Source organism: Coenobita brevimanus, chromosome 4 (assembly GCF_032717465.1).
Source record: "Coenobita brevimanus isolate Jiangsu-jjx chromosome 4, ASM3271746v2, whole genome shotgun sequence".
Taxonomy (NCBI): domain Eukaryota; kingdom Metazoa; phylum Arthropoda; class Malacostraca; order Decapoda; family Coenobitidae; genus Coenobita; species Coenobita brevimanus.
This window is the reverse complement of record NC_136957.1, coordinates 1,892,649-1,917,528: the sequence shown is the minus strand read 5'-3', so window position 1 is coordinate 1,917,528 and position 24,880 is coordinate 1,892,649. Positions and strand designations below refer to the sequence as shown.

The 24,880-nt window shown below is 40.7% G+C and overlaps 1 protein-coding gene across 1 annotated transcript in view; it reads left to right on the top strand.

The window, feature by feature from the left end:
* Positions 1-23,409, top strand: part of LOC145394949 (uncharacterized) — a 116,583-nt gene extending 93,174 nt beyond the window's left edge. Inside the window, exons 7-9 of the mRNA XM_080268701.1 lie at positions 2,288-2,398; positions 12,459-12,682; positions 23,335-23,409. Of these exons, the coding sequence (XP_080124827.1) occupies positions 2,288-2,398; positions 12,459-12,682; positions 23,335-23,409 (410 nt within the window). The remainder of the gene's footprint in view (positions 1-2,287; positions 2,399-12,458; positions 12,683-23,334) is intronic.
* Positions 23,410-24,880: the final 1,471 nt, after the last annotated feature.

The window sequence follows — 24,880 nt, the reverse complement described above, 5'->3', positions numbered from 1 at the left end:
CTGTGCACCATAGGTGAAACTTAGCTTGGACCTTGTTGGAAGGACACAAGAATGAGAGCAGTGGAAATGTGTTATTTGACAGAAGCATGTGGGGTTACATGGAGAGACAGACATATAATTGAGGAAATAAAAGGAGGATTGTCGTATTGATGTGGATATGATTGAAAGTGTTAAGTGAAAATAATACTTTGATTTTAAGTGGTTTGGCCTTGTGGAGAGGATGGAGAATGAGAGACTGACCAGAAAAGTGTATATGGGTGAGGTGAAGGGGAAAAATAAGGATGAGAGAAAGTGATGGAGTGAAAGTAAGTGAAGGAGGAGAGTGTTACCTGTAACTGGAGGGAGAGCAGCCAAATGGCGGAGGACAGAGCAACATGGAAGTGATTTTCTTGTGACCACCCTTTACAGGATTAAAGTGTCTGGCAATAGACAGGTAGATATACAGTATATCTTCACTGTTGCTCCTTATTTGTTACTAATATATGTCTCCGTATACCCATGTTAACCTCCATGCATATTAGCTGCTTGTTCCCTCAGTGTTATATTAGTGTTTAGTCACAGGGTGTTTTCTGTGAGTGTTTTATTGGGTGTTACATTGATGAGTGTCCTTTCATCACGATGGTGGAGAGGGACACCTTCATGTGGTGGCACCGATATGACTAGGTGGCTTCCTTTCCTGGTTATACAGATGTCCCTCAGTTCCCTCCTTATTCCCAAAAGGGAGAATTGTGAGCTGCAGAAGGGTAGCTTTGTCTTGCAGTCCACTGGATTCACATTCATATGAGTCTGGGGTTGCAACTACTACTGCTGCCGTAGTTCATTTACTCTAACTTGACCCAGAATTTTGTCCTTTTGCAGCTTATGCCACTTAGCACAGTGGTAGGAAAAGACAATACTGTGACTCATCATACTTTCCCTAGCACTTCTTCTTGACTAATGTCATATTCTAGAGTCAAGCTGTTGTTATAACACAGCCTTCAGTATTCAAAGATGGCAATTTTAGGCCAAGTTAGTGTGAAAAAAGTACTCCTGTACCACCACTCATCATAACTCAAATCTCACGTACTTTCACGTCATACAGTATTCCTTGGGTGTAGGAGAAAAACAAGGGCCACTCCCACATGTTCTCTTTGTAGTTTAACCCCTTTCTTCCATGTGTCATCCCATTTAGTTTATTCATGCTGCCTCCAGATGATTTTATTCAGAGCAGGAAGGGATTAATCTAACTTTAATATAATTGTTACAGTTTAAAATGTCCATCTTAAACTGAAAATAACTGCCATGAGATGGAGGTGATGTAATGAAAAGATGTTCCTCATCTTAATGGGCTAAAAGACAATCAAACAGGCAATCATAGGGAGCTGGAATCCCCCTGTTTGTTGTTTGTATATTGCCACATGGATGTGTTAGTTCCACTGCCCAGCACTTGTGTTGCAAACAACTTTTACATCTAGCAGCACAGAGAGGGGCAGAGTGTATGTTAAACCTCCTTCCTCCTCAGATTCATGGCAGTGGAGAGATCATACAGCCTTGTTCTAGATCTGTCTGTGAGAATGAGAGTTTGTGGTAGGATAATGGTGACTGATACACACACACCACCTCCACATGTCTCATGGTTCCCACGTGTGTTTTGTCACTTAATGTTGTACTTCCACTTGATACCATTTTCAGTAACACACAGACACATACATTTCACCCACCACAACTCTCATGTCACTATTCATGCTGGTCTTGTATTGCATCTCTAATACAGTACTCATGTTTTTATTCCTCCCCTCATGTCACCCTGTTATTATCCTTTTTATGTATCCTCTTAACTCCCTCACAGTGCTGTATTTCCCCCACCCATTCCACCCTTGTTACATACACATTTATGTATCCTTCTCATTCCTCTACTTATCCTCAGCTTTACCCTTCATTCCACTCTTGTCATACCCTTTTGTTCCTTCTTAATTCCGTGTCATTCCCTCACATCTTGCATTCAACCCTTCCTTCTCAGTCCCTCACATCCCATCCGTCATTCCCATCATATGTCTCCTGTTAATTCCTTACGTCCTCTGCTCATACCACCCTTGCCATGCCCTTATGTCCATTCATCACCTCCACCCTTCATTCTACCCTTCTGTCCCATTCCCTCACATCCCTTCATTCCACCATTATGCCTCCTGTTAATTCCTTATCGCCTTTGCTCATGCCAATCCTGTGTGCCTGTATGTCCCCTTGTTCATTCCACTACCTCCACCCTTCACTCCACCCTGTCATTTGTGTGTCTCCCCTACTCCCACAGGCTCCAGGCGCCCTTCGCAAGCGTCCCTACGGCTGGTGGTGGGAGAGGGACGTGGTGAACCTATCGGATACTACGTTTGCATTAGAGACCCAGCCTCCGTGCACTCTAGAGGTCTGCATTAGGCTGCCCTCCTCCCCCCTCCAGTGGCTTCTACCTTTGTCCTCTTCATCATCCTTCTCTCGTCATAGTCATTGCCGTCAGCTGAGCATGGGGCCAAAACAACAACAGAATCACGGTTTTAGTACCTCCCCCCCTTTGTTTACTATATGGAAGATGAAGAGGAAAGAAAAACAAATTAAATTTTAAAAAATTCTATACACCAGATTACAGGTGTCTTTCACAAAATGACATACTCGGCCTTTCAAAATTTATATACTGGGTTTGTTATTACTTAGCCCCAAAATCACATAATTAGTCTACCATATTTTTGGTAATTTTTTCTGAACCGCTAAATCAGATGTAGGATACTTAAGTTTTTCCTTTCAGTCTTAATACCTTTGATTCATCACCACTCTACCACAAAATCATATACTTAGTCATTCATACATTTAATACTGTTTTCTAAGCCACAGCACTACATACAGTACTTATAGTCTTTAACATTTTAGCAATCTTTTCTAAACCTAAAAATCACATACTCGATCTCTCCTGTCAGTCATAATGTATTGGATTTTTCTGTTATTGGTCATAATAAATATTAAGTAGTGTACATGTAATGGTCTCGCAGAAGCCCAGTGCCAAATTACTCTTATTCATTCTGTACAAAATACTTCTCTGTTCTAAGCATATATTCTCAACTTGTTAATAGTGATAGTCATAAATTCTATTCTTTTTCCACCAGTGATAGTCTTAATTTCTACTCTTCCTCCACCAATGATAAAGTTGACTTTTTTTTCCACCAGTGAAAAACATAAAAATTCAACTTTTTTTTTTTTTCCCCCACCAGTGCTAGTCATCAGTTCTACTCTTTTTCCACCAGTGATAGTCTTAAATTTACACTTTTTCCACCAATGATAGTTTTTAAAATTCTACTCTTTTTTCCATCTATGATTGTCATAAATTCTACCCTTTTTTTTTTTTTTTCCAAGTGTTTCCAGGATGCAGTTAATTCTTATATTTATTTTTTCTCCAGTTACCCTGTAGCATATACTGTCAGCTGCGGGTGCCTAGAATCCATATTTGCTCAACTGATCTCCATCTCTCATCTATCCTTGTTGTAATTAGGCTGCATATCATAACCACATTACCCCATTCATCACATTACAGTATTGTTATTGATCTACAGTGGATTATGTAGCTGCACTAAGTCCCCCATTGCACTCCCTTATCCCACTTCATGCCATTGCACCCCATTATGCCACTCCTTCATCCTCTTGCATTCCTTCATCCCATTCCCTTATCCTCTTGCACTCCCTTACCTCACTCCCTCATCTGTGCTACATGCTGTGCTTGCCTCAAAACCACCCTCTCCCAACACACAAACCCATGTGTGATATAACAATGTGCATCCATTCCATAGCAAGCTTTTTTTACTGTATTGGCTTGAAATATCCGGAATTTATTGGTTATAGAGATGTAACAATTCTCCATCATTTATTGGACCCAGTGCTTACACGAGTGACATATGGGACAGAGAAAATCGCTCATATGTTTTGTGACGTCTTGAGAATTAGGCTAAATATTTGCCAGCTGAAATCCTGCTTTGATAAATGGAATGTATGTTCTGCAGACCTCTAGTTTCCTGTGGTTACAGATTGCATTTATATGTACAGTATGTATATGAAAATTCTCTTCCTCTCGTACATTCTCCGAGTTTCTTCTCCTGTGCGTTTTGTTTATTGAATGCTGTCTTTTTCTCCATCTCCATCTGTCAGTGTGCATTTGTGTGAATTTCTCTGCCTCTTGACCTCTCTTCTGTGCCTTTCTGTTTGTGTTAGTTGGTTGTGAAGATGCCTTAGGAAATGCCAAAAAGATGCCACTAGTTACTGCTTAAGCATAATGGCTACTGAAGGGACCATCTCATCACAGCTTAAGTCAAAAAGAAAAATATGAAAACCGCACAGTGCCGGGAAGCTGTATGGTAGTAAAATGTCCTTAAGACAAACCTCTGTAAATTGGAAACTCGCTTAAGTTGGATGCACTTTTGGGTTACTTCTATCCATATTAAAATGTCTTTGTTGTTTGCAGAGTATTTAACCATTATACAAGGAAAACTAAAAATATTCCTCACATAGCCACATAGGTGGGGTTGAAGTTTTTTTTTTTTTTTTTTTTTTTTTTTTTTTTTTTTTTTAACATAAAGGTTCTGATTTCCACTAGGGATTAGATGGTCACAGATTTCAAATAAATTATAAGGTTTAAGTCCCAGTTAGTCTGACTGAAAGATATCCTAATGTATACACAGACTCACCCTAGTGCATTGTGAAAACATTAAGAAATTTACATCACACACTTGGTACCAAACTAGAATTGTTTTGCTTTCACATTCCCCTCGTTCAAGTGGAAAAACTGTATCCGGTCACAAATGCTGCTGGAGATCAAATGGTGTGGAGAGTCGCCATTAGGTACCAAGGCCGACGCAAGCAAGCATGTTGGAGCCTTTATAAATGAAAACAAGAAATTATATCCATGTGTGGAAATTTTGTTATTGGGAAGAATCAATAGTTTGTGTCCTACTTGGAGCCTCATAGCTAATGACAGAGTCAAATGATGGGCCAAAACTGTTGTATCTTCCCAAACAGCTTTCCATAGGTAGGTATAATAATTTCATTTGAATTAGAATTGTGTCTGATTTGAGACAGTCTGATCCTACAAATAGTCTTACCACACACACACACACACACACACACACACACACACACACACACACACACACACACATAAGAGAGACACGGCGGTGGTGTATGTTCCCCCTAGGACGAGAGCATGGAATGATGACGAATACCAGATGTTGTCAGATATGGCTGGTTGTTTACAGAAAGTGATTGAGAGGGGCAACAGTGTAATTTTGGTGGGTGACTTTAGTTGTAGGGAGCTGAACTGGGAGGAGTGTGACTCGGGAGGCGGCATGGATTTGTGGGGCATTATATTGTTGGATGTAATAATGAATGGTGTGATGGCGCAGTGGGTCAAAGAAGAGACATGGTTCCGAGGTGAGGACACACCAGCAAGGTTGGATATGCTGTTTGCCAGGGAACCCGATGTAATGGAATCATTGAAATATTTCTGTCCTATTGGAGGGAGTGATCGTATGGTCATTGAGTTCCAGATGATAATAGGGAAAGTCGAGCCAGGAGACGAGCTTCAAAGACAGAGAAGATGCAACTTTGGGAGGACAAGTTTTGCAGGATTGGGAGAGTTTTTTGAGGATGTGGATTGGGGAGGGTTCGGAGAAACAGGAGAGATGCAGAGGAGGTGAGATGTCTTTCTGGATCTCTATAATTTGGGAGTGGAAAGGTTTGTGCTGGGAGTGGGAGGGAGGGAAATCAGGAAAAAGGAGTGGTTTGATACAAGGTGTGTGGTAGTGAAAGGGGGAAGGGATGGGGCGTGGAACGGCTGGAGAAAGGGAGGTAACAGCAGAGCAAAGGAAGAATGTAGGGGAGCTGGAAGTGAATGCACGGGAGTGCGTGGAGAGGAGGAAGGGAATTTTGAAGGGGGGTGTGATGGACAAGTGCAAGGATGAGCCCAGATTGTTTTGTGGATTTGTTGGTGGCAGGCTGGAACAGAGGGAAGGAGTCGCCAAACTGAAAGTGGAAGGAGAGATCTGTAGAGATGCGGCAATGCAGGCTGAAATAATGAACAAATGTTTCCAATCGGTTTTCACTAATGAAAAAGAGTTTTTGGAAAGGGATAGAGAGATTAGAAATGTACCGGTGATAAAAGATATAAAAATGGAGGTGCGGGGGGTGTATAAGTTGCTGGAAGCTCAAGATGTGGGGAGAGCCCCGGGACCTGATGGAGTTTCCGATTGGGTGCTGAAGGAGTGCAGAGAGCAGCTGGCGGATGAAGTTCACAGTTTGATCATATGTTCTCTGGAAGAGGGGGGGGGGTGCTGCGGGGGTGGAGGGGGGCAGGTGTGATACCAGTTTGTTAGGGAGGAAACAGGGAAGAGCCCCTGAATTATGGACCAGTGTCTCTGACCAGCATGGTCGCGGAGTTGTGTGGGAGAGTCCTGAGAGACGGATGGATGAAGTGTCTGGAAGAGGTGAATATTTTGGCTGATTGTCGGTTTGGATTCAGAAGTGGAAGGTCATGTGTTTCCAACTTGTTGGGCTTTTGCTCGAGAGTGGTTGACGTCTTACAGGTGAGAGATGGTTAGGTGGATTGTGTGTGCTTGGACTTGGAGAGGGCCTCATAAGAGACTAATGTGGAAACTAGAATATATGGGAGGACTGAAGGGGAAACTCCTGGAATGGATGAGAGACTTTTTGAGAGAGAGACAAATGAGGACGGTGGTAGAGGATAGGATGTCTGAATGGAGGGATGTGACAGGTGGAGTCCCTCATGGCTCGGTGTTGGCGCCAGTGGTGTTCCTGATTTGTGTGGGTGATGTGGTGGGTTGAGTGAACAGTTATGCAAGTCTGTTTGCTGATGATGTGGGGATCTTGAGGAGGGTGGAGGTTGGGGAGGATTGTGGGGTGCTGCCGGGGGATCTGGATGGGATGCATGGTTGGAGCCGGACGTGGGAAATGAAATTTAATGTAGAGAAGTGTAAAATGTTGGAAATGGGTGGGAGTACCAGGGGGCCGTCGCTGAATTGTTTGTTGGGTGGTGAATTAACCACAGGGATGAGAGAGGAGAAAGATTTGGGAGTGCTGGTCCGGGATAGTTTGTCACCTGGGGGGCGCATTAACAAGATAGTTAGAGAGACGTATAAACTCTTGACTAACATAAGAGTGGCATTTCATTATATGGATGGAGATGATGAAAAAATTGATAGTGGCCGTGATCCACCCCAGGTTGGAGTGTGTGGCGGTGATGTGGTCCCCACACAAAAAGAAAGATGTGGGGAAGATTGAGAGAATGCAAAGAGCAGCAGCCAAGATGGTCCCCAGTCTGGCAGATCTGTCGTGCAGGGAGGGGCTGGATTTGCCATCCTTGGGGGGGGAGAGGGGGAGGGGAGACATAATTGCAGTGTTCAGGACCATGGTGGGAGTAGATAAAATTGATAGAGAAGATCTGTTTTTGTGGGATGGGAGAGCAACAAGAGGACACGGAATGAAATTGAAAAAGTCGAGCTGCTTGGGGGATATCGAGAAATGTAGCTTTCCTTGCAGAAATATGGACTTGTGGAGTGGCCTGGACAAAGAGATCGTCCAGTCTAAAAACTTAAACGAGTTTGGAGTTGAATTTGACTTACTGAGAAACGGTGACAGGACCCCACGAGCGTGGCACATTTCGTGTATATCACAATTAAGTACAAAGTATTAGGTAAATACATAAATAGTTAGAACGACTTAGACAAAAAGATGGTGCAGGAGAAAAACATTAATGTGTGTAAAAGTAGACTAGATAAATGTGGATATGGAGACAGGACAGCATGAGCATTGCTCAATTCCTGTATACTACATATAGGTAAATAGACACACACACACTCACACACACACACACACACACACACACACAAAATTTCATTTACAGTATTTTTTTTTTTCTCATTAACCTGGTAGAGATCTTTGTTTTGCAATTTATTTTCTGTAGGCTAGTGGGAGAATAAGATAATACTATGACTCTGCATCTTTTTAATAGCACTTCTTAATGACCAGCACCATCATATACCCATACTGTTAACCTCCTATTAAACTAAGCATTCATGAAGGAGAAATGGCAATTTTAGGTCAAGTTGAAATGAACAGAATATAGTACTTTATTCCCATGCGTTTGCCTATGTAAGTTTTTATATTGTCAGTGTGTTTCCCTTCCGTTTTATGTTAATTTTTTTTTTTTCTCACATCATGAGTTGTTATTTAGGCTGTAGGACATTAGGAAATTCATTTGTTTCCCAGCGTTTGTAGGGGTTTCAACATTCTTGTCTGCATCAGCCTTTATAAACGAAATTAAACAGATCAAGTGAATTTTCCGTTGTTTTGCTTCCTGGGAAGTAACTCGTACTGTGAAGAAGAAAGTAGCATAAAGCAGGGGAAATTACTGACAAAATAAAGCCTACATGGGCAGACACATGGAATTAGCATGGTATTCTCTTTTCATATGTGCCACCAGTCTTTGGTGGATCTTACCAAGCCAGTAACCCATATGAACTCCCATAGATTCGTTGCTGGGACAGGACCAAACAACAGAAAATATACTTACATACATACGTATACAGGTATACATAAAAATAATGCCATATTTTCTCTCTAGGAGTCCCTGTATTGGGGTTGGCCATGGTACAGCTGATGTTTTCTATAGACTGGAAGCTAAGCCAAATGCCAAAACCGGCTGATTACTTCCCAACAGTTACTAGAAGCTTTTGGAAAAAAGAAATTTGAGATGTGTAACAATGCGAGAGTCTCAGATTGGGCATTGACTCTGTGTGCAGGCTGTCAGAAAAAAGATCACCAAGTAACTGCACTTGTGGCTGAATGTTTCCTGCCTGAGAGTTATGACTGTGTGGCTAATTACCAAGCTTACAGACACATTTCAGTCTTATGACAGTACCTCCCAGGGTCCATGGTAACCAAAACTAGTTGTGACAGGAACTCAACACTGTGCTGTACTTGGTATTGTGATAATGGCAACTTTGGCAATTTCTTTGGGTTTCTCCATGATCCTCTACTTGCGGGGAAAAAAAAAAGGGGGTTTTGTGTAAGCAAAATTACCTGTTTTTTATGTTCCCTCTTTCTTCTTTCTCTGCTTATCTCTCTTCCTTTGTATGATTTCATAGGTGCTAGAATACTCCTCCCCTTAGCTTAGATCCTAGTTTTAATTAAATTGTACAGTTTTGGTCTCCTTTATATAAGTAGGAAGATTATTGTGAACCTAACATACACCAGACTTAACACCTCAAAACAAACCTGGACTTTGTCGTATAAAAGCGTGTGTGGTGTTTGAATCTACTCAACTAGCTGAAGCTTGTGCAGAGATCTTCATCCACATAACAGATTTGTAAGAGTTACATGTATTCTTGTTACCGCCAGTCAGTTTTATTTGACTTAAGAGAGACCCATTAAAATATGAACTCGTTACTGTATGTCAACTTCTGTTTCATTTTGATACCACCAGATGATGTTTTGTGGTTTATGAGAGAGATCCCTTTACTGTTGAAGGGCTAATAATTTTTAAAACAGTAATTTTCAGATTATTAACTCCTTCACTATGAGGGTTGTCCTGCATACAATTGTCAGGTGGCACCAGTTGTTGTTGTTGTACAGTAACTCTAGTTGTCTGGCCAAGCAGACCCATCAACCTTATGTAGGCAACCATTCCTGTAGGTGTGTCCTGTGCAGTGAACCGATGTTTCCTTGTGGTAGATAATGCCTCACCATACTGAGGCACAGAGTAAAGTGTGGAGGTTTGGCTCCTGGATGAATGCCAGTATTTGCCTCTCCACCTAGTTAACAGGGGCACTGTAGTAGGCTTCACATTACCTAGCATTAATGAAGTAAAATATAGATATTGCCATCATACTGTACAGGTTAACCCGTACAATCCCGCCGTCAGCATGGTGCCAACAGTACAAAACGTCTCTATTAATCCCAACGTGATGGTGCCGACAGCAAAATCCAAGCACTGTAGCACGTCTCTAACTGCTTTAATCTAGCTAATTTTTTGCTAAGGAGTAGCTTAATGTATTGGCAACACTGTGTCCCGGCAGTTGTAGTACTGAGTTTGGTTCTTGGTGGGTGGGTAACATCAATGTGCTACTGTCCGTCAGAGCGTCAGGATCTCGCGAAAATCACGCCATTTTACCGCCTCATTGGGCTGGAGGGGGCTGTTGAAATTGTCACATGGACCCTTCTGTCCCTTCATTTAGTGATTCTTCAGAAGAGAAAGACCTGGATGACTATTCTGGGGAGGAATATGAGCCAGTGGAGGACACTGAGAAATGGGAATCCCCCATTCGCCTCCCCTGTTCTCTCTCATCCCGCCCAGCAGGATGGGAAAACATTGCTCATGGCTTGGGAAACTGAGCTAAAAACACGACGGACAACCATCCTGCTCTTATTTCTCCCATAAAGAGTACTTTTTTTTTTTTTTGCTTTTCCTTGATTTATATGTCCTTTTGGATTGTTTTATGCAATAAAATTTTTTTCCGTTTTTGGTCTGGGATTGGGTGGGTATAAAATTGCAATAATGCCTGGGATGGTACAGGTTAATGGGGAGTGTTTCTAGCTTGTGCAGTATGACTAGTCTCTCTTAGCCATTCAGTATGTTGGTGGTAACATGAATAAAGTACTTAAGTCATCTCTTTATAGATGGGGTTTTCCAGGCTTCTAAGCTACTGGGTATTTATAAACAGAGACCTTAAACTTTTAATTCTTGTGAGAGTGCATATAGTTTGGATAGTCCCTGCAAGTGCTAGTGTTTTAGACTGCAGGCCTTAAACTCATTGGCTTATTTGGAGCCTTCGTAACACCTCTTCCTCGGTGATTTATGTAGCTAGGTACACCTTCACTACCCTTTTGTATGTTATAGAAGAAAACTATATTAACCTTCATTCTGAAAATATCTGTTAGTGTTTGCTCCTGTTACTGCCTGACTGTTTTATCTTCAGGGAAATCTTTCATAGTGATGTCAAGCAGACTTCTTCCAACACCTTCATTATGAGAAGTTGCCACAGGGATAAGCAAAGTTATCTGAAAATTCCAAGAACAGAATTTTCTTTTAAAGATGTCGTGAAGAGGATAAAAGCATTAATAACATACAAATCTCCACAAGTATAGATAAAATGACCTGGAAATTGCAGGAACAAAATAATAAAAATAGTGTGGTGAAGAGGATAACGGAATAAATAACATGCAAAAGAATAGCAAGGTGTACCGTACATGCTAAAATGAATTGCAGAGGAAGAAGAGCTACATCTGGCTGTCAACACTTAAAATTACATCGCGGAGGAGAAGGCTGATGGACATAGATGGAATGCCTGAGGTTATTATAATATTTTCACCTTAACCTGGCCCAGATGTTTGTCCCTTTATACCTCATTTCGCAAAGCTCAGTGACGGAAGGAGGCATCGTACAGCTCTGCATCCTTGTCATATCCCTTCTTTGTTACTACCATCATATCCTAGTGTCAATTAATTGTTACACTGCCACAATTAAGATGGCGAGATGACAGATTTAGGCCAAGTTACAGTGAGAAGAGTATAGGCATGACCAGCCTGTATCTCATATTACAGTGGGAAGTCAGCACACTGTATTATGACCTTGGGACATTCCATCTTCATCACATGCCTCAGAAAGTATTGTTAAAAAATCTGAGGACTCTCCTTCTCCTTTGCAATTTTAGTTTTAAGTACACTGTCAAAAGTGCTATATGCCAATGAAAATACAGCTCGGACATGTGCATCTGGCTGCCGATAATGTGGAAGCTTATTGTGGTGGTAGCTGGCATGACTTAAATTAGTGTAGTTGAGTGAAGTGATTAGCATTCACTATTGGTGTTATTCCATGCAGATGTCAAGTTTGTTTCAGTGATGTTTTTAGCTTAAATATGATATACTGATAATTGTAACTCATATTTTTATATGCAGTGAATTCAATAGCATTTACCACTCCTGTAGTCAAAGTTAGATAAAATGAAATAATGTTTTAGAGACGTACAGTAGACCATTTTTGAGACATTGAGTAATCAGTGTAGTCGGTAAACAAGTACTCCTAATGTCCATCTGTTTAATGATTAGTAAGTCTTTGATCAGAAATGTCCCCTTAAGCCCTATGTCCTCAGTCAATAGCTTTATAGAATAGTTACCAAGCAAAGGATCCAGAATTGACTCTTTTTCTACCATCCTTCTGTCTCTTGCTCTTACTATATTCCTGCATATTTCATACATATTTTTTCCTTTCAGATTTAAGACAATACTTGTATGGTTGCAGGTGGCCGTTTTACGCTTAAACAGGGGATACATGCAATGGGATGCAGCCTTCTGTGCTTGCCGTTTCTCATGGTTTTTCTTCCTTGGTTTTGTTTGCATTGTGTCCCAGCCTTGTTTACACCCTTGCACCTCTGCAGGAGGCTCGCGACGCCCTTCACAGTCCTCCATGGCATCTAGCTCAGGGGACCTTCGTGATGGGTCAAGCAGTGGACGCGTGCACCACTACCTTTACATGCGGGCGGCTAATTATTCCCTGGCCTCAGACACCACCAACACCACCACGGGAGGAACATCAGACTCATCTCCTAGAACCCCCAAGAGCACAGAGCAGCTACTGGCAGTCTATCACCCTGGTCCTGAGGTAAAGTTTTGGGTTCTTATTATCCATAGTGTGTTCACCGTAGCTGGGTTCAGATTTTGGTCAGTTGGTGGAGTATTTTGTCATCTTGAGAGCATAAGCCAGTACTACAGCTCAACATCTTTCCCACAGCACTAATTTATGATTAGCAACATACAGTATTCTAGTGCTGATCTCTTGTTACAATTTAGTTTTCAGAGTGAGAGATAAACAGTTTTGTGTCAGATTAGTGTGGCCAGAGTTTAGGGAATATACACTTGGCAGCTTGTGGCTAAGTCATGGGACCTCACTGGAAACTTATACCACATATGGAAATTATGTTTATAGTAAATCATCAGTATGTTGCCCTTTGTGTGTGTGTGCACGTGTGCGCGCACGCACGCATTCCTGTTTGCTATCAAGTCCATAGTAAATAACAGAAAAAGTTTCAAATCAGAGTTCCATTGATGCTGATGAAGTTGCTTTGGTAGTTCACTCAGTTAACCCCTTCAGTCTGATGACATCATCTTCATCATCATCATCATCATCATCATCATCATCTCTGACACCTTGCTTCCACCAGGAAACCCCCAGATGGGATGGCCATGACAACCATTTCCAGGCTGCTTCTATCTCACACATCTTTCTCGCTCACTCAGACAGTCCTCTTCCTCTTCCCACTCTTTCTTTAATGTCCTGCTCCACTCTCTTTTTCCAAACCACGTTTTGCAGCTTTGCCTTGCTGCTAACAGAATGTTTTATTTTGGTGAAGAGAGCCTCATGGTAGTGAAGGCTGTATCTAACCTCTGAAAAGTTTCATTTGAGATGAATAAAGGAGGTTAGCAACAATAAAATGAGGAAGCCATCATCAGAGTGAAGTAGTTAGCAGTATCAGTGATGTGGAAAGGTTTGCCATACAGGATGGTCCATAGATACAGAGTGGTCCATAGATAACTTTCCACCTCCACTCCAGCAGGCAGTATCTTGTGTGTCGTGGGGATGGCTCAGTCAGTGTTATCCGTATATACCCTGTATCATTTATTCATTTCCTACCGTGCCCACACTAGCTGACTGACCCTTCCCCACAGAACATATGACTGTCATGAGTTTGTAGTGGAGTGTTACTTATGGGTCACCATGTACTTTGGAAGATATCTGAGACTTACAATGAAGACTGCGGCTGGTATTCTGATCGGGTGAAGAGGCTCCCTAATGCCTCATCCTTAATTATTTATTTTTCAAACTACTCATTAATATCTTCAGGTTTGCCTCGTATGTCTTTTCAGTGTTGACATAGATTACTTTAATAACACACAAGAATATAGTAATGGAGCAGAATCAGAAATATATCGGTAAGAAAGAGGTGTTAGTAAGCTTCCTAGCTGTACGAGAATACTGCCCTACGTGTCAACAAGTGGGTTGGTGGAGGATTAGTGCCCCTTCCCGTAAAACAAATAACTCAAAATCAAAGGGCCACCCCTTACGGGATTATGGCGTCTGGCAATAGATAGATAGATATATTGAGAGGATACCTGAAGAAGATATGTGTCAGGTCAACTTTTGTATCCTCTCAAGAAACTCTATTTCCATATGTGGATATAATTTTCCCCCTTGTGCTGGAGAGGGTGGCGTCAGTATAACCAGGGGGCTTAACTGCAGGGTTATACAAACATCCCTCAGTTACCTCCCTATCCCCAAAATAGGAGGATGTTGGGCTTCATCAGGATAATTTAAGCCTGTAGTCCACTGGGTTCACATTTCAGATGAACTTAGGGCTGCAACTACCAATACTACTGCATGAAATCAAGACATATCATGGGAACTTAGCTTTTTGCTGCTGCACTGCATGATTTAGGCACAGAAATAATTCATACAGGGAAAATTTGAGTCTTGATTTAGATATTCATTGCTTATTGAATATACATTTCAGTTTTCATACATCCTTTGTCATGAGGATGAAGACATTTTTGCTGCATAGGTAAATTTTGCAGTGAATAATATACAATACATAATTAATATGTAGTTGAATTATCCCTGAATAGGTACATAACACATATAAAATTTAATGTTAACCTTTGAGTCTTTAACATGCTGAGCTGTAAATGTCAACATGAGTACCAGTATATCATTTAACTTTCTTCTGCCAGTATCAGATGATCTAAATTCAAAACTGTGAATTTTATAAGAAGTCTGTTCATAATTTAAATGTTTGAATGAGTTAAATAATTTCCTTTAATTAGTTTAGCCTAAATAAGCCGTCTGTTGTCTTCAGTTTCCAATAACGATTTAGAATTAATAGAACATATCAACTCACACGTTAAAACCAGTTGTCCAAATCTGTGCAATGAGTTTTCTCGCTCCTTCACTTGTGATTCGTGGACCATCCTCCCTTCCTCCTCTCCCTCCCTCCCTCCTTCGTTCTGTTGTGTCACTCATTCCCTTCTTCATCTCTCCTACCCTTCCTCCTTTCCCTCTCTTCCTTGTTTATTTTATTGTGTCACTCATTCCTGCCATAATTCTCTCATGTGACTCATTCCCTTCTTTCTCCCTCTTTCATTCTCTTTTGTCATTCATTCCCTCCTTCTTCTCTTCCTCTTTCATTCTTTTTTGTCACCAATTCCCTCCTTCATTCTCTTTTGTCACTCATTCCCTCCTTCCTCTCTCCCTCCATTCTCTTCTCACTCATTCCCTCCTTCCTCTCTCCCTCCATTCTCTTCTCACTCATTCCCTCCTTCCTCTCTCCCTCCATTCTCTTCTCACTCATTCCCTCCTTCCTCTCTCCCTCCATTCTCTTCTCACTCATTCCCTCGTTCCTCTCTCCCTCCATCTCTTCTCACTCATTCCCTCCTCCCTCTCTCCCACTGCCCTATCTTCCTCCCTTCATTTCCATCCATCCTGTTGTGTTTCTTATATCTTCTGTTCATTTGCCTCACTGCTTTCCCTCCCTCACTTCCTTTTCTACTTCATTCGTTTTGCCCTAACAGTCTTTCATTCTCTTGCATAACTTTCCCCCTTTTTAAATCCTTTGCTTTGGTGTCTCCTTTCTTCTTTCACACCACAAGCCTCGTTCACACCACAAGCCTCGTTCACACCAAATGCTTGCAAGTGCAGGTGGGAGTTTTGACTGTAACCCATGCAAGAGGCCCCACTGGACATGGATGGGTGTGGGCAAGAACATCCATGGGTTACAATGATGCTGAACTCCCATTTGCAAGCATTTGGTGTGGATGCAGACCTACACTCCTCTCTCTCTCCTGGTCTGTGCTAACTTGTCACTTTCCTTCCTCTTTCCCTTCCTCCTCCCTAACGCACACTGGATAACACATCACACACTGCAGCTCACATTTCAGGTCAAAGTATATTATAAAACCACACATACCTCCTTAGTACAGAGCTCCAAAATCTCAGTCTGCTTCATGATAAAAAATAGAAAATACCACGCAGCATCATGGAATGCTTGTGAGAATTGTGACATGTTTATTAATTCCTTCAGTAATGTTACTTTCATACTGTGCCCATGCTAGATTGATATATTAAAATTTGAAAGCTGTTTTTTACTTAAGACTTTAGAAATAGTCACCATTAATGCCTTTAGAATGAAGCTTTTTTTTTTTTTTTTTTTTTTTTAAAGATAAATGTAGTGTTATATTGAATTTATTGATATTTTTGGCTGAAGGGGTTAAAGAACATGTGTGAAACTGCAAGCGGTAGCAGTTCTGCAATAGCACTTGCTAGTCATCTCTCTCTCTCTCTCTCTCTCTCTCACATACACACACACACACACACACACACACACACACACATGGGAAAGAGACGAATATGAGGACCTGGCAGAGAGTACAATTCATAGTTTAAGAGCATTACTACATAAAATGGAAGAGAAATCGGAAAGAATTATACTAACTGGAGATTTTAATACAAATATAAATTGGAATACTCTAGATATAATAAGCCAAGAAAGCTATTGGGACCAAAAGCTCCTGGATCTCGTGCAAGAGTTTTTCCTAACGCAACATGAGGGAAACCACCAGAAAAAGAGGACTCGATGTACCTTCAATGCTAGATCTCATATTTACTAGGCAAGAAAATGATATTGACAGTTTAATATATCACCCTTCATTCGGCAAAAGCGACCATGCAGTACTAAATTGCAACTTCAGGATAGCATATGACATAGTTAACAGCAATAAAAGTTACAAAAAGAGCCTAAACTATAAAAAGGGAAATTATCATGACCTAAAGAAGTATTTCTTAGAAGTTGATTGGGAAAATGAGCTTAGAGGACAAGATTTAAATGCTGCATATAAAAAATTCTGTGAATTTTATGAAATAGGAGTCCAGATGTACATCCCACAGCACAAAGAAGCAGATAAGAAAATACAGAAATGGTTCAATACAGAATGTAAAAAATCAAAAGAAAGAAGAGATTTGTTGTGGAATAGATACAGAAGACACAATAGTGAAAGGGCATATAATAATTACAAACAGGCAAGAAACGATTATACAAGAATAAGGAGGGAAGCCCAAAAACAGTTTGAGGAGGATATCATAAATAAAAGTAGTGATCAACTGAAGCTATTTTACAGCTACATCAGAAGCAAAACCAAAGTAAAAGATATAATACAATCCATTACAGACGAGGGAATCACCTATACACAAGAGAAAGATATTTGTGAAGCACTAAATAAGAATTTCCAATCAGTTTTTACGGAAGAAAAAAATTTTGAGGGGGACTATGTGGAACATGCATGTCCACGCATACTACCAGATATACAAATATCAGAAAAGTAATACAGGAGGAGTTAAGTAAATTAGACAGAGGAAAAGCAAATGGTCCTAATGAAATTTCATGTTGGGTGCTACGAGAATGTGCAAAGGAGTTAAGTAAACCATTATTTTTAATTTTCAAGAAATCCTTGAGTCAAGGTAAACTACCTGATATTTGGAAGAAAGCAAATATAGTCCCCTTATTCAAGAAAGGAAATAGACAAAATCCTCTCAACTACCGACCAGTATCACTGACCAGTGTTGTAAGCAAGGTATTAGAAAAACTTATAAGAAAAGCTTGGGTAAATCATCTAGAAGAACACAATATGATAACAGAAAGAGAGTTTGGTTTCAGAAAAGGAAAATCATGTGTTACTAATCTGTTGAGCTACTATGACAGAGTAACAGACACAATACAGGAAAGAGAAGGATGGGTGGACAGTATCTATTTAGATTTCAAGAAAGCATATGACAGTACCACACCAAAGACTTTTATGGAAACTGTACCATCAAGGAGGAATTCGAGGCAAACTGTTTTGTAGGCTGCAAGACTTTCTCAAAAAAAGAGAAATGAGAACAGTACTAAGGGGAAACTACTCATCATGGAAAGAAGTGACTAGTGGAGTACCACAGGGCTCAGTGCTGGCACCAATCATGTTTTTAGTGTATATAAATGATATAGACAGTAACACTGGAAATGAAAGCTATCTAAATGTGTTTGCAGATGATGCAAAAATACAAAGGAGGATTACTAACACAGACTCTTGTAAAAAGCTACAAGAATAATTAAATAAACTTCATGAATGGAGTAATACATGGCAAATGGAATTCAGTGTGGACAAGTGTCATGTAATCATGTTTGGTAAAAGTGGAAAAAGACCTAATTGGGATTATACGTTAGGAAATAAAACCCTACACACATCAGAAAGAGAGAAGGACCTAGGTGTGATTATCAGTAACAGACTGTCTCCGGCCGACCACATCAGTGAGAAGGTACGGAACATGTATACACTGCTTGCAAATATGAGAATAGCATTCACATACATAAATGAAGACATGCTAAGAAGGATAATAACATCATTCATCAGACCAACCCTGGAGTAGCATCAGTAGTCTGGAGTCCTCATCTCAAAAAACACATAGACAAGATTGAAAAAGTTCAAAGGGCCGCTACAAGATGGATACCAAGCTTAAGGGATCTAAGCTACGAAGAAAGACTAAATAAACTGAATCTACCAACACTACAGGAAAGAAGGGAAAGAGGTGACATGATAATGCTATATAAATGCATATCAGGAAAGGAGAAAATAGACATAAGTGAGGGAGGGGGAGGCCGAGGATGAGATGGAGGGATGGGGTGGAGAGGTATATGAGAGAGGGGGGGTGTGAGTTGGGAGCAGGGCAGTGAAATGGCGGGGGACAGGGCGACTTGGAGGCGATTTGTTTGTGGCCACCCCAAACGGGATTGAGGCGTCTGGCAATAGATAGATAGATAGATAGATAGATTACTTAACATATGGGGAAGCATCAGCAAGAGGACACTGCAAAAAACTGCATAAGAAGAGAGGTGATAAAGACATGAGGAAATTCAGTTTCCCAAACAGAGCAATTGATCAGTGGAATGTACTACCAAGTGAAATAGTGTGTGCAAAACAATTCAGAAATTTAAGGATATGTATGATAAATATGGTTTAAGACATGGGACAGTACGAGCTTGACTCATTCCTGTAAAGATACAATTAGGTAAGAACACACACCAGTGTCCCTGACCAGCATGGTTGCAAAAGACAGATGGATAAAATATCTAGAAGAGATAAATATTTTGGTTGATTGTCAGTTTGGATTCAGAAGTGGAAGGTCATGTGTTTCCAACTTGTTGAGCTTTTACTCAAGAGTGATTGACGTGTTACAGGAGAGAGACAGCTGGGTGGATTGTGTGTATCTAGATCTTGTTTCCAACTTGTTGAGCTTTTACTCAAGAGTGATTGACGTGTCACAGGAGAGAGACAGCTGGGGGGATTGTGTGTATCTAGATCTGGAGAAAGCCTTTGACAAGGTACCCCACAAGCAACTGATGTGGAAATTGGAACACATAGGAGGACTGAAGGGAAAAGTCCTGGAGTGGATGTGTGACTTCTTGAGAGATAGACACTGAGGACAGTAATAAAGGACAAGATATCTGGATGGAGGGAAGTAACAAGTGGAGTCCCACAGGGCTCAGTGTTAGTGCCAGTAATGTTCCTGATTTATGTAAATGATATGGTAGATGGAGTGAACAGTTACGCAAGTCTGTTTGCTGATGATGGAAAGATCTTGGGGAGAGTAGAAGTTGAGGAAGACTGTAAAATGCTGCAGGAAGACCTGAATAGTATACATGATTGGAGCCAGATGTGGGAAATGAAATTTAATGCAAAAAAATGTAAGATATTGGAAATGGGTAAGAGTATCAAGAGGCCATCACTGAATTATATGATGGGTAATGAACCAATCAAAAAAGTGAGAGAAGAGAAAGATTTGGGAGTGCTGGTCCGGGATAGTTTGTCATCGGAAAAACACATTAACAAGATAGTTAGAGAGATGTATAAACATCTGACTAACATAAGAGTAGCATTTCATTACATGGATGAGGATATGATGAAAAAATTAATAGTGGCCATGATCCACCCCAGGTTAGAATATGGAGCAATACTGTGGTCCCCACACAAAAAGAAAGATATAAACAAGATTGAAAGAATACAAAGAACAGCAACTATGATTTTCCCCAGTCTGGCAGATCTGTCATTCAGAAAGAGGCTGGAAAAGCTGGATTTGCCTTCCCTAGCGGAAAGGAGAGAGAGAGGGGCGACATGATTACAGTGTTCAGGACCATGATGGGAGTAGATAGAGAGATACAGTAATGAGAATTGATAAAAATGATCTGTTTGTATGGGATGAGAGAGTAACAAGAGGACATGGAATGAAACTGAAGAAGCCAAGCTGCTTGAAGGATATCAAGAAATATAGTTTTCCTTATAGATGTATAGACCTGTGGAATAACCTGGGCAAAGAGACTCCAGTCTAAAAACTTAGAGTTCAAAGCAAATTTTGACATAATGAGAAACAGAGGCGGGACCCCACTAGCGTAGCTCATTTCCTGTATATCACAACTAGGTAAAATACACACACTTTTTCACTGCTTGTTTTTAAAAGCTCTGTTAACTTTCCCTCTGTGTCCCTACCAGTGTTTCTCAATATTGCATGAGTTGCATAGATTTAGTCAGCTTACAAGTGACATGGACCCAGTTTCTGTCCCTCGTATTGTTTTAATCCGAAAGTATTAGTTTTTGACCCATATAAATTGATAATTCTTGTATAAAATTAATCATGACCGTTTTTATTTTCATTTTAACTAACTACCTGTATAGCATATGAAGCCCTAAATAAAAAGTTTATTCATACTTTTTTTAAAGTCATATTTGATTTTCAGAACACTATGAATATTTATTTGATGGTGTCACATGTACCAGATTCATGCATGCACAAAGTACCCACAAGCTTCACTCTTTTAGCAAATTTTTACCTTTTCACCTTTTTTTTTTTTTTCTCTCTCTCCCTATACATTGGTTGATTTGATGCCGTAGATACTGATAGTAGGAGACCTGTTTTTATAAATTTAAACTAGACCTTCACTTTTCCCACATAAAATACATTGTGAAGGGTTGGGGTGCTTTGGTCAGGGATGTATGGTGCCAATGTTGCTGAGTGTGATTTTTTTTTTTTTTTTTCCCCCCCAGAAAATGAACAGAGCAAGGAAAAACAAATTTTAATAATAATAATAAAAGTAATGTTTTATATATATATACAGTAGGCTCACCCAGTGCGCATCATTACAGTGCGCGAATCGCATTGTGAGTGAGTGACCAGAAATCATAACGAAAAACCTTGAATGCGCGAGTTTACCCCACAAAACACGAGGTAGAGGCAAGAAGTGGCTTAAAAACGCCATTTTCCATCAGTACGCGACCCCCCCCCCTCACACACACAACGCGCCAATAGTGACCTAGAGGTTCATGGGGAAGGTGCTCAAGAGGAGTCTACAATAAGATATCGCCAATAACAGCTTCAATAATAACATTTTCGGCAATAACAGCAAGTTAGAATAGATACCCAGTTTCTATAATAATGATGTTTATTTCGTGAATACCAAGTTGTTATACTGCCAATACGTCCATAACAAGATGAGGAATGAAACAAACAAGCCAGAAGAGATGAAGGAAATTGCCGAAAATGTGAGCAGTAGCGAGGAGGAGAGGGAGGATCCTCCCCTCATCACCTCCCCTGACTCGCCCACTGCCGTCCTCCACTGCCCCACCTGACTCACCAGCCTCCTCCCTCTCCACCTTCACAGCCCCACCTGACTCACCAGCTGCCTCCCTCTCCACCTTCACAGCCCCACCTGACTCATCTGCTTCACCTGGCATACCTGCAACCCCCACCATAATGACTGTTGCTGCCTTCTGGAAGAAATGTAACATTCAACAGGCCGTAAATTTCTTCGTCAAAGCCTGGAATAATACAACATTGGCAACTGTTAAACAAGCGTGGTGCGGCCGGGGTGGTGGCGGGGGCACTGTAAGTGCGTTGCCGCGCCTCAGAACTCTTGTTGTTTAAATCCATCAGGCCTGTTGCCTACTGTTGTTAAGGTGACTGCCCATATTTTTGTTATTTCAGCTATATCTGTAGTACAATGTCTGAAAAATTTGACCTTTTTTTATGTCTCTAAGGGCCAAAAAATGTCCAGGTATGAGGGGGTACTGCCCATATGTAATTATTCCCATAAGATTATGTATTCCCAGTACATGAATTCCCAGTGCGCGAGGTCGTGGACCGCCCAATTTCTTGCGCACTGTGCGAGCCTACTGTATATATATTGTGATCTCTTTTGTTTGGTTAGGTTAGGTTACATTAATTCCTTATAAAAGTATTATTTACAACATCAAGGGATCCAACATATAGGGAAAAAACCAGGTGGAAAAGAAAAATGATCTGCCAAAATAGAGAAGTCTGTGAGCATTTTGTGCATGCATTAACGTGGTGCATGTGACAATGGATTTCTCTGTCATGTTCCATTTTTTATGTGAATTAATGAGCAGTGAGTTTCAATTACTTTTTAAAGGTATGTTAGAGAAGAATATATCAGAGTTACATTTCATGCCATTATCATAAGTTATTTCATGTTCGAATGAATGAATTGCTGAGGATTTTGGTGCATTTTAATTTCTGGATTATGATGGTTTGTAATGAATTTTGATTTTTAAAACATGCAGCCATTTAAACACTTAACAGCTTAGTTAGCTCACATGCCATAGATATTATTAGCTGACCTGATACATTTCATTTTCCATAGTGCTATCATGTTAGGTTTGTTGATATATGAACAGTGCACCATAAACACAGTATTTTATTTAGAGCTAGTGTAATCCAGTAGAGGTACTTTTTAAACTTTTGTGCAGCATCATTGCATGGAATTAGAGCATTGCTGCACAAGTGATAAATACAGCATCCTATGAAGACCCTGAAACTGCCATCTTAAAGTTATATGCAGTAACACAGGAAGGGATTGTTTCTCTTATTTTATGGGGTTTACTTTCACCAGATGTCATGGGTAAACCATCTCAGTCTGCACTTGGTTTACACATTACATAAATAAATCACTCCCATACCACCCCCTCAATGGTACAGTATTAGTGTGAGACTACTACATTGAAGATTTTTCAGTAATCCTTGGCAGTTTCAGGAGTTAAATTTTATTATAAAACTGCAGATCTTTTTTTTAGCAAGATTTGTTGTGGTGCTTTTTACCAATGGTGGTAGACTAGAAGGTTGTGGTGCGTTGCTTTAACACTGTGCGGTGACATTGCATGGCACAGGGTGCAGCGGAGACCCCTCGGGTGGCCCTACTGCCTCCCCAGCCCTCCACCTCCCACACCGGGGACAGCCCGTAGCCACAGGTGGGCCCAGGGCCTTGCTGTCCTATCCTGTATCACTGCAACACACCCTCACCCTCATCCACCTCATCTTGCCCTGTCAACACACTTTACATCTGCTTACATATCTTCACCATTCTTAACTTCCTTTATGTGTACACATGAACAGCTAACATTCCTCTGCCACGACTCCCATATTCTCACCATTTTTACATTCTTTAATTAAATGCATGAATTGCTAACCATCCTCTTCCGCTACTGTCATATCCTTATCCTTCATGACATCCTTTAGTTGTATTTATGAATTTCTATCCATCCTTTCCCACTGCTTCCATATCCTCATCCATCTTGATGTCCTTTATGTTTATTCAGAAATTGCAAACCTTTTCCTCATCTTCTGCATCCCTGTCCTCACCCTTCGTGACATCCTTTAATTTTATGTATGTGTTTACTAAGCCGGATTATAAGGTGGCCCAAAGAGAACGTTTTCTGTGAGTGCAGAGGTATTACCCTGGAAATTCTGAATAGCTGTTGAAGTGGCCAGGGATACTGCAGGGGATGGCCAGCACCACCCAGGCTATCCCATGACTGTGCCAGTGTTTGATAGCGGCATGAGTAAATAATAATGATACTGTATATTTGGGCAGAATGGATTAACAGTCCTGTACTGTGATGAAGATGTAGCTTGTAAGTTGGTACCATAACAATATGCCATTGAATTTTTGTACGCCTGCTGAGGCCTTAACTCATTCCTTTTGATTACGTCAAACTTATTCTTTATTCAACTTAAGACCTCAGGTAGTGAAGAAGTTAATTTAGGCTGTTCTAACATCTTACAGCTCCATTTTGAAGTCTCCTCTAAGCAGAAATGTATTAATCTGGCTGTGTGAAGAATAAATTCAACTCCTTCAGTCAGAGGTAATCTATTTCATTGAACTCTTGCAATCTTCTGACATACTATTAATATTTGAAGAGTCTTTGCAAACTGTATGGGTTGGATTTAACCTTCACTCAGATGTTGACTACATGGGACTCATTTTAATCATAAAAAAAAAAATCACCAGGAGAGAACAAGAATAACACAAAAATTACTGTACATTATGGTAATGGAGGGGCTTAAAAAGACGTAGCAGGCTGGAAGGGGTTCATATTTCATGTCCCACAGTTTGCTTGTTGAAAAATTGTTTTCCTGAAGTCTGATGGGATTTTTTTTTTTTTTTTTTAAGGACTAGTATTAGTAGTAGTAGTAACAGTTAGTTGTAGCAGTAGTTAGTAGTAGTAGTAATTGTTGTTGTTGTTGTAGCCCTGGTTTCCTCTGAAATGTGAAGTGGACTGCAGTCTGAAGTTGCCCTTCTCCAGCAGTCCACAACCTCCTCTTGGGGGATAAGAAGAGGGATGAGGGTTGTTTGCATACCCAGGTAGCTCTGTCACCCAGTGCCAGCTCATGAAGGCATCCCTCATTAGCACCTGTTGCTGTATAGTAGATCAA